Source organism: Marmota monax, unplaced genomic scaffold (assembly GCF_021218885.2).
Source record: "Marmota monax isolate L192 unplaced genomic scaffold, Marmota_monax_Labrador192_F-V1.1 WCK01_AAM20220418_F8-fsc00010, whole genome shotgun sequence".
In the NCBI taxonomy this organism is placed as follows: Eukaryota; Metazoa; Chordata; class Mammalia; order Rodentia; family Sciuridae; genus Marmota; species Marmota monax.
In genome coordinates this window covers 18,545,658-18,556,125 of record NW_026692321.1, presented here as the reverse complement: position 1 = coordinate 18,556,125, position 10,468 = coordinate 18,545,658, and the positions used below count along the sequence as shown (strand labels likewise).

Sequence of the window (10,468 nt, the reverse complement as noted above, 5' to 3'; positions counted from 1 at the left end):
CCCCAGGTCTTGTGCTCCCTAGGGGAATCATGAGCAGACCACTCTCAGAGGGGCACATGGTCTCCCAGTGGCCTCAGTGCCCATTTAAGCAGGCATGGGCTGTGGCACTTCCTCTGTAAATTCAGCCCTGGCTCCCTTCCTCTCTTCCCTCCCATCCCATCTGTGCACTGCCTGTGAGGAAATTTGCATCATGCAGCAGTGGGAGGGCTCTTAGGGACTGCTCCACTGAGCCATGGCCTGTCCAGCTGCCCCCTGGCTGCTCCTGGTGATGCCTCTTGCCCTGCTGGGGTCACTGGTTGCCCCAGCATTCCAGCCTGTAAGTACAACTGGGGTGGGGACCCTGGGAAGGTCTGCAGAGGTCACAAAAGGGGCCTGGGTTGTGAGAGACAGCAAGGTAAGGGCTGAAAGGACAGGTGAAGGAAAGGGTTTGTTCTGGGATCTAGAAGTGTTTGTCCTAGTGTCCAAAGTATGGGGATAACTGTTGTTTCTTTACATGAGTCCCTGTGAGCTCTGACACCTGCCGCAATTGACTTTTCCAGTCATGCTGGCAATTTGAAAATGGAAAGGAAAGAGAAACTTTCCAGACTTGGGATCTGGATGGAGCAAATCCAAGGAAGCTCAGCAGAGCCTTTTCAATCTATTTTCTCCCAGCAAGATATTGATATTTATTATTATTATATTTTGTTACCAGGGATTGAATCCAGGGGTGCTTAACCACTGAGCCACAACCTCAGCCCTTTTTTGTATTTTATTTAGAGACAGGGTCCCAGTTGTATAAGGCCTCGCTGAGTTGCCAAGGTTGGCTTTGAACTTGTGAGCCCCTTGCCTCAGCTTCCTGAATGGCTGGGATTACAGGAATCCACCACTACCCCAGCAAGATATTGACATATCCATATCTATCTCTCTAAAACTGTATCTCCAAACCTAAATCCATATCTGTATCTTTCACTATATAAATCTATGTCTTGATCAATTCTAAATCTAACTATAGCTTATCTATATCCATATCTGTGTATCCCCCTGGTTTTAGGTAAGTATTCATATGCACATGCAATTTTTTTTAAAAGAGAAAAAGAGAATTTTTTAATATTTATTTTTTAGTTTTTGGTGGACACATCTTTATTTTATTTTTATGTGGTGCTGAGGATCGAACCCAGAGCCCCGCACATGCCAGGCAAGCGCACTACCGCTTGAGCCACATCCCCAGCCCCTGCACATGCAATTTTAAGAGAGGAAGGAATTGATGAATTAATTTGTGAGAAACTGAGGTTAACGAAGGATGCTGCCTCTTCCTCATCCTTGGGTCAAATCCTGTGGAAAGAATAAGGTCTCTAAATCCCTGGGCCCCTGCCAGCTCTCCCAGCCTTCCTGCTGGAGCTGTAGTCCCAGACATTTTAATTAGCCTAGGGGCCCAGGTCAGTTCAGGAAGGAGCTAAGCAAAGCATGTTGACTCCCGGGCGTGCCTGGTTCCTGGCTTCAGGGGGGACGACAGGCTCTGGTGGGGTCCCTGGGGCTGGATCCCTGCATTCCTTACTGGAAGACTGCTTTCCCCTCCTGATGGGTACATTTGATTCCCACCAAAAAGAAGAGCTTCAGGGGTGGGGGACTGGGGTTGTGGCTCAGTGGCAGAGCACTAGCCTAGCATGTGTGGGGCACCACACAAAATATATAAATAAAATAAAGGTATTGTGTCCATCTACAAAGAAGAAGACGGGGAGGAGCTTCGGAGAGGACAGGCTAGCCAGACCCCCTCCTGAGATGGCCTCAGGAGGAACCTGGGCTCAGACTCTTCTCAGAGGTCTCCCCTCTGTTCCAGGAACAGGGTCAGGCTGGAGGGGAATCTGGACAGCAACTGGACCAAGAAATTGGAGCAGGGGGTGAGTAGAGGGACAACAAGAAGAGGAACGGAAGGAGAAAATGGAAGCAGGGAGGGAGGTAGAAAGAAAAGACCAGGGAGGGGACACAGGAAGGGGCAGGGGAGAGAGGATGGGCTCTGGGTGAGTCAGTCAGACCCCTCACATCATGTGTTTAGGCCCGAGGTCCTTAGAAACTCATGCATCTTTGGGAGCCTTGTCCATGCAGTAGGGTTGCTGGGAGAATGGACATGAAACTATGTATCTGAGTGGACTGTGGCTAGGGCAGGGGTCATTGCCATCCTACAGGCCAAGGGGGTGGAAGGAATCAGCTCCATGTTCCTGGAAATGGCCAGATGGATATGGGAGGCAAAATGGGGCTTGGGGCCTTGCTGCCTCTGCTCTCCAACTGTTCCTCGTCTCCTGTAGAATCGGTCCTGGTCTCAGCCTATGTGCATCTGGAATTTTCAGACAAGACCTGGCCACCAATGTTCTCCAGGGACCTGACTCTCCTCCCTGCCTCAGCTTCCTCTTCCCTGAAAACTCTCATTGGCCTCAGCCTCACGACAGGTGGCAGTTGCTGGAAGGCAGCTCAGAATGAATGGAACTCGGACTTCCCAGGCCTCCCTCCCACCACCAGCAGGCCTGAGATACTTGAGCCCCTCCCTGTTTCCTGGGTGCTGCCTGACCTTTCTCCCTAGCCTAGCTCCTTCTTTACCGCCCCACCAGACAGACCCCTTCCTCCTGTTCACAATCCTGTCTTCTAACTTGGGCAGCGGGCCTAAGGGGCAGACAGGGTAGGCCCAGACTTCACCAACCTCACCCTGATGCCCTGATGCCCTTGTCCAGCACAGCCTCTGAGGCGTCAGGTGGTTTCTGGGGCTGCTGCCTGGCTTTCTCCCTGCCCACCTCTTACAACCCTTCTCTCTGTCACAGAGTGTAATGTCAACCACACGGGGTACAGCCACTGTTCTTGCCTCTCTGGATACCAGTGGAATGCCAGTGTCTGCTCCCATTACCTTCTCTGCCACCCCCAGCACCAAAGCCACCAGCCCTGTGGCTGTCTTGTCTTCAGCCATCCTGTCCCCGGCTACTGTCAGTTGCTGCCACCTGGTAAGGAGGGTTGGGAACTTAGAAACTAAGAGCCATAATAAAAATATGCTTTCTGTATATTTTTCTTCTCTGAACCTATATTTCTTATATAGAATTCTATATAGAATTTACTGTGACATTTCCATATATGCATGTATCATGAATCAGTCAAGTCCATCTACCTGTCTTCCACCTTCACCCTCCCCCTTTCCCTGTCCCTAGCAATCCCTCTTCTACTTTCTGAACCTATATTTTCTGCCAGCTTGCCCAGGTGCAGCTGCTTGTCTGAGTTGGCAAAAAAAAAATATATATATATATATATAGCCACCATGAATATGAGGCCAACGAACGGGGCCCCAGAGTCATATGGACAAAGGAAGAAAGGGCTAGAGTGACCCTACATTTTAGCCTAACAGGCCAAGAAATGACTCTAGCAGCTTCAGGAGGGTCTTTAATTGCAGCAGCCACACTCAGATGCCTATCCAGGGACAAGAAAAATGGTAGGCAGGGAGGGACTGTGGAGGAATGGGCTTAGAAGATGGACCAGGAATGATCCTGCAATTGCAAGAGTCATGAGTCACCCTCCAGGGCTCTCCTGTCTCCTGCCTCCCTGCAGTGCCTGGGAACCTGAGGCTGAACTCCCCTCTGCAGATGCCTGGTGACACACTGAACCTGACTCTCCGCATAAGCCAGGAGGCCACCAACCTGACATGGTTCTTGAGGCGCCCAGGGAAGCCCACACCCATCCTCCTGCAGAAAGGAACACAGGTGTCCCTGACCTCCAGCCAGGGCCAGGTTGTCCTCAGCATCAGCCACATGTCCCAGTACTGGGCAGGTAGCCCTCATATCTCTTTTTCTTTCCCTTTCTTCTTCCTCCTCAGTTTTTCTTTTCTTCCTTTCACCTAACTCTCCTACTCTTCAGTACCTTCTTTTCTTTTCACCTCTTCCTTATCCTTTTCGTCTTTCCATTCATTTATTCAGGGAAAACAAATGCTAAGGGACCCATTAGAACATGGAAAATTCTAAAAAATGGGCAGTTCTTTCCATGTGATCTTAGGATTTCTGGGAGCCTTTCAGGGGTTTATCAAGTCACAATGGTTGTCCTAGTGTAGGAAGATGTTGGTGCCTCTTTTTCACTCCCTCAGGAGTGGCATGTCCCAGGGGTGCAGTGATATCACAGAGCTCACATGCAGAAGCAGCTGGCTTCCCTTTAGCAAGACATTAATGTGATTTGGAAAAATATGAAATACTGTCACTCTTCTAATTATGTTTGTTTTGGAAAATATAGTTATTTTTCATAAGAAAACACTTCTATTAGCAAAAGAAATTTATGATACAGAGAATGCTGAAAATATGGTTTCCTTCAGCTGAGAACACACCAGTGATTGTTCAGATGCTAAATGGCAGGGGGTGGCACAAGAAGGACATGTACTGTGGAAAAAGAGGCTCACCTTAGAGTTAATGGCCACTGGTAAGAAAAAAGTGTCAGGAGACTCTTCTACAAATCTCTTCTTCCTCCTACAAATCCTTCTTTGGGGGCAGGGAATGCCTTCCAAAAGAGTCATCCTAGGACCTTTCTGGCTAGGGCTAAGCTCTGAGAGGTGAGCAAAGGAGGGGAGCAATCAAGTGGGCCTGGACTGTGGCTTGGGGTAGCAAAAGAAATTCTGGGGCATAGGAGGGCCCAAGGGAACCCCAAGATGCAGCAGATGTGTCTGCAGGTGAGTACATGAGCTGCTTCGAGGCCCAGGGATTCAGGTGGGAGCTGCGCCAGGTGGTGAGGGTGCCTTTGCAGCAGAAAGAAGTGGCTCGAATTCCAGAGAAGCTGTCCATCTCCTGTGCCACCTCCTCTGGCTTCCAGCTGAGCTGCTGCATCCCCAGGACACACCTGGCCTACACTGCTGCCTGGAGCCCTGAGGAGGGCAGTCAAGGTAGGGGAAGGGGATGGCTACTGGGATCAGGGGTGACAGCAGGCAGCTTCTCTCCTCCAGGCTGCAGCTCAGGCTGAGAGTTGGGGATCTAAATCCAACAATGTTTTCACCCCATCCCAGTTGCGTTGATATAACACAACCACATGTATAGATAACTTTTTGCAAAATGCTTCATCCACACCATCTCTTTTAATTCTTGAAATAGACCCATTATACCAATGAGAAAACTGTGAAACTAGCTCTGGAGCTAGTTAGAGATCCCCAGGGTACCCTTCAGCAAAACCTGAGTTCTGCCCTCAGTAGTTCAATGCCCACATGCCACTCCACTCTCCCTCCCTATTTCATCTACTTCTGAAATTACTAAGAAGACTAAAAGAGTGTGTCTGGGCCTGCTGGGTTCTGGCCTGTTGCAGCCAGCAATGGCTCCGTTTTCTCATCTCCTCAGCCTCAGCCTCCTTACTCACCACCTCAGGCTCTCAGTGTCTTGTGCTGGCTATTCAGCGCTGCCCAGCCGCTGACACCACCTACACTTGTGTCCTGCAGAGCCAGGACCTGGATCCTCTCAGGTTTCCTGTCCCTGTCACCATCATCCAGGGTAAGCAAAATTTCTCTTCAGCTACTTCCTCTTCCTCTTCCTTGACACTTCTCAGCCCTGGCCGGCTGGGCCAGGCTTCAAAGCCTGCCCAAGTTTCTGTCCAAGAAAAAAAATTCAGGCTTGACTGATTGCCAAGGCCTCTGATCATCATTCTTTAGATGGAGATACTACCTGCCCCGAGAACTTCTCTGTTGTTGCCTGGAATGTAACCAAGGCTGGCCACGTGGCAGAGGCCCCATGTCCCATGAATAAGATGGGTGTCGTGAAGAGGCCCTGCAGGCCTGATGGCATCTGGGGGCCCGTTCAGACTGACTGCACAGACTTGGGGATCCTGGCCTTGTGTATTAAAGCCAAGGTAAAGCTGCTATGCACATGTCTCCAACCACGACTCACCCCTCCCTCAGGACCTGGCTTTAGGATCCTTTTCCTGAGGTCACCCACAGGTTATTCAGCTTCTCTCACCTGGAGACCTAGCAGAGCCAGGAAGTAGGTAGGGGGGTTCAAGGGGCCATCACTCCTCCAAGGGTGGGATAATGTTCTCGAACCACGGTCCCATCAATTGTCTGTCCCCTAATATCCGAATCATTGCTCACTTACTGCCCCATCAGCCTCCTATTCCCCTGGGATGGGGTGTGGAGATGGAGGGACAGGGAGCTGGGCAGGAGGAGGAGGTGGCCCCTGCCTTGTGAGGATTATCCCGCCACCCCCTTCCCACTGTCTGTCTGTCTCAGTTGCTGCAGGCAGGCCAGGGCAGGCCTGCTGAGAAGGTGCCACAGATCCTGGCACAGCTGCAAAGGCGGGTGGGGGTGGCAAGCTCACCCTCTGACTTAATAGCATTGCTGAGCACCGTGAAATCACTGTCTGAGGTGGTGGCAGAGGACAGAATGCATCTTGATCGCAGTGCCCTGGAGGTGAGATCTCTGAGCCACAGTGGCAGGGTGGTGACTTTTCACCATAGGCAGAGACTAGAGTCCAACAGACACCTGGAGTCCAGGTGTCCACTCCCCTTCCTTTCCTCTGGGACATCATCTCCAAGGTCATGGAGTGTGAAGAAGGCCTGATGCTGGGAACATGTGGGAGGCTTGAAGGCAGGGAGGGGTGTGGAGACAGGAGTACGGAGGCGTACACGCACACACAGACCCAGATCTCTCACACAGAAGCACCCACACAATGCCTACTTGGAGACACTCAAACACACTTGGCTTCGCTGGCCCCACCTACATCAGCTCTCAGTAGGGGCATCAGCTGACAGTCCATAAGCTGCAACCAAAATAATAACGAGGGCAGTGATATCACACATCCTTCAAGTCTGGAAGCACTAGCATATGTGGGTGCACAGACGTGCATGTGGCCCTTGACTTCAAAACATTGTGCCTTCTGGCACTGGCCACCACCCCTAGCTTTGCAGCATTAGAAGAGTCAAGGAATTATAAAGGGGCCCTCTTAGGATCTGGGTAGCCCCAAGCAATGGAGAAGAAAGGAGAGGTGTCAGAGGGCTGGGAGTGGGTCAGGAGAACACATGCTTGAAAATGCCCAGCTAGTTGGCTGAACACCACCCACACATCCCACACAAGGCCTCCTTCACAGGCCTGCATTCTTGTCCCCTTCTGTCTCCAGCCTAGGTCTTGTCCTGGACTAGGAAGGGTAGGGGTGGGGTTCGCGTATGTTCCAGTGCCACTGCCTCAGCAGTGTGGGCTCTAGGAGATCAGGTTCACCTCTCTGTTGGATGCCACAGGATCTCCTGACCACCACAGACAACATCCTAGACATGAACATCAGCTCTCTGTGGACCCAGGCCCAGGTCCAGAAGCCTACGGAGGGTTCACATTTCTTGCTGGCTGTGGAGACTCTAGTTCGCAGCCTGTCCCCAGAGGATCAGCCCTTCTCCTTCAACTCATCCAATGTGCTGCTGCAGAGTCAGTTCTTTGAACCCACACTTCCTCAGTACCGAATCTCCTTCCCCACTCAGCCCCCGGTGTGGGCAGAGATTCCCAGTCACTCACTGGCTCCTCTGGCTCATAATGGAACCAACATCAGTATTACTAGTCTGGTACTACAGAAACTGGATCACCTTCTACCCTCAAACTATGAACAAGGGCTGGGGGACTCCTTCTATGCCACTGCTGGTCTGGTGCTCGTCATCTCCATCATGGCAGGTGGCCAGGCTTTCACCCAGGCAGAGGTCATAATGGACTTTGGGGACACGGATGACTTTCTGCACTGTGTTTTCTGGGACCACAAACTCTTTGGGGGTGAAGGGGGCTGGTCAGGTGAAGGGTGCCGGGCAGATGCCGCCATTGCTAGCCCTGCTACTTGGTGCATTTGCCAGCACCTCACTGCCTTCTCCATCCTCATGTCCCGACAAACTGTTCCAGAAAATCCTGTCCTGGACCTGCTGAGTCAGGTGGGCTTGGGGAGTTCTGTACTGGCACTGCTTGTGTGCTTGGGCGTGTACCGGCTGGTGTGGAGAGTTGTGGTGCGAAACAAAGTCGCCTTCTTCCGCCATGCTGCCCTGCTCAACATGGTCATCTGCCTGCTGGCTGCGGACACCATCTTCCTGGGAGCCTCATTCCTTCCTCCTGGTTACCTCAGGCCACTCTGCCTGGCTACTACCTTCCTGACTCATTTTTTCTACCTGGCCACCTTTTTTTGGATGCTGGCACAGGCCCTGGTGTTGGCCCACCAGCTACTTTTTGTCTTCCACCAGCTGTCCAAGCACCGAGTTCTCTCCCTGATGGTGATCCTTGGCTACCTGTGCCCTCTGGTGTTTGCAAGTGTCACCCTAGGTCTTTACCTGCCTCAAGGGCAATACCTGAGGGAGGGGAAATGCTGGTTAGATGGAAAGGGAGGGGCATTCTACACCTTTGTGGGGCCAGTACTGGCCATCGTGGGTGTCAATGGGCTGGTACTAGCCACAGCTGTGCTGAAGTTGTTGAGACCTTCGCTGTCGGAGGGGCCCCCAGTAGAGAAGCGACAAGCTCTTCTGGGGGTGATCAAAGCCCTGCTCATTCTCACACCCATCTTTGGCCTCACTTGGGGGTTGGGCTTGGCCACTCTGCTAGAGGAAGTCTCCACAGTCCCTCATTACATCTTCACTGCTCTCAACAGTTTCCAGGTAGGTGGTTGAGGGTAGTTGCATTTTATTGCCCTTTTAGATGGTTTAAGTTACGGCCAATTGCTTCTTATAGAAGTAGCATGGTAAAGCAGAAGAAACAGGTTTTGGAACTTAAGAAGGCTATGTATAGAACACATTTCCTCCAATGTGTAGCTGGACAACTTTGGACCAGTAATATAACCTCTCTGAGTGATGGCTTTCTTATCTGTAAAATATCTGATTTTGCTAGAGAAGTCAGGCAATTGTTAGCACTCAATCTTTTCATATATCCTTTATAACCATAAGAAAAGCAGCTGAAATGGATCCCATGAACTAAGCAGTGCTAAGGTGCAGGAAAACCAAGATGGGAATCTTCAGGATGTGGATTAGACAAGGGGACAGAGGCTGAAGGAAGATAGGAGTGAACTGACTTGGGTGGATTCCCTCTTCTTGACTAGCTTATCCCCGCATCCCTCCTCACAGGGTGTCTTCATCTTATTGTTTGGTTGTCTCACAGATAAGAAGGTCAGTGTGCCCAGCTAACGCCCCTCATGACTGGCTGTGAAGAGAAAGCTAGTACTTGGCTGGCATAATTGGGTATTTACCTCTCCTGTAGGTACAAGAGGCTTTACGCAAACGCTTTCACAGTAACCAACCTCCAAATTCCACTATTTCCATGGTGAGTTGCTCAATTCAAAGCCATAGCCTTCCCAAAGGAGATGGGCACAGCTGGCAGCAGGGAGAAGATTGGGGATGGCTACTGGAACGAGCAAGTTTCAAGACAGGCACTCTGGCACATGCCTATAATCACAGTGGCATGTGGGACGCTGAGGCATGAGGATTCCAAATTCGAGACTAGCTTCAGCAACTTAGTGAGGCCCTTCTCAAAATAAAAAAAAATAAAGAGGGCTGGGGATGTGGCTCAGTGTTTAAGCACCCCTGACTTCAATCCCCAGTACATTAAAAAAAAAAAAATCGAATGAGCAGGTTTTAGGTTCCAGTTCTCCGGTCACGGAGGGAGCAAGCCAGTCAAGCAGTCAGAATCAGATTCCCAGTTTTCTGAGTATGATGTGGATCCATGATGGAAAAGACAGAATCAGTACACATGGGACCAAAGGAGCAGAGAGTAAAGTTCCTAGGATCACACTGCAGCCCAGCCAGGGGGAGAATGTCAAAATGGAGACTTCAGAGCAGGGACTATCATAATGACTGCCCTGCAACTGGGCTTTTCCATCTCTTCCTAGGCCATAAATGAAACCTACATCTTGGAGCAAAGCAAAAGAAGTGAAATGCCAGGTAAGAATGAGCTTCATTCAGAGCAGTAAGAGCAGCGTGGAATGAGGACGGGTTTAGCAAAGGGCCTCCTGGCAAAGTTCTGGACAGCAGGCTCCTCTTCCTAGACTTACCCCAGCCTGAAGGGTGGAAAGCAGGATCCTCCCGGCAGGGTGGCCATTCAAGATGGGCCTCAGAGAGAAGGCACAGCATCAACCAACCCCGACCCAGTTCTCTCTGAAAGTTCCTTTTCACACTGTCAAATTTTAAATTATCCTGAAACACACTTGTCTTAAAGGAAATGCCATTGTGGGCTTGATGTCCAGAGGGGAAAGCAGGCTGCAGAGATTGGGCAAGGTATCCTGTCACCAGGCTCCAACTTTAGGATAAGCTCTTTGACAGGGCAGATGTTCTAGGGTGACTGCACGTAGACCCAGGTTCCTGTGAGAAAGTTCATGGTATTTGCCTGAATCCACCAAATGGGCCCTGACCCAATACTCTGAACCCCTCCCCTTTAAGCTCAGACCTTGGGAAAAGCAGGCTTTGATTTCCCTTAGTCACACTCATTTCTCTTATAGCTCACTTTCTCACCCCAAGGCATCCAAGCAAAAATAGCAAGAAAAACTAGCTAAAG

General features: G+C 50.7%; 1 protein-coding gene across 1 annotated transcript; it reads left to right on the top strand.

Moving 5' to 3' along the window:
• Positions 1-207: 207 nt before the first annotated feature.
• Positions 208-10,110, top strand: Adgrf3 (adhesion G protein-coupled receptor F3). The gene is made up of 13 exons (XM_046441696.2): positions 208-316; positions 1,817-1,877; positions 2,283-2,423; positions 2,790-2,966; positions 3,562-3,780; positions 4,664-4,873; positions 5,325-5,468; positions 5,627-5,823; positions 6,200-6,379; positions 7,204-8,583; positions 9,046-9,087; positions 9,179-9,241; positions 9,807-10,110. The coding sequence occupies exons 1-13, from the start codon at positions 233-235 to the stop codon at positions 9,885-9,887; spliced, it is 2,979 nt and encodes a 992-aa protein (XP_046297652.2). The 5' UTR covers positions 208-232; the 3' UTR covers positions 9,888-10,110.
• The last annotated feature ends 358 nt before the right edge of the window (positions 10,111-10,468 follow it).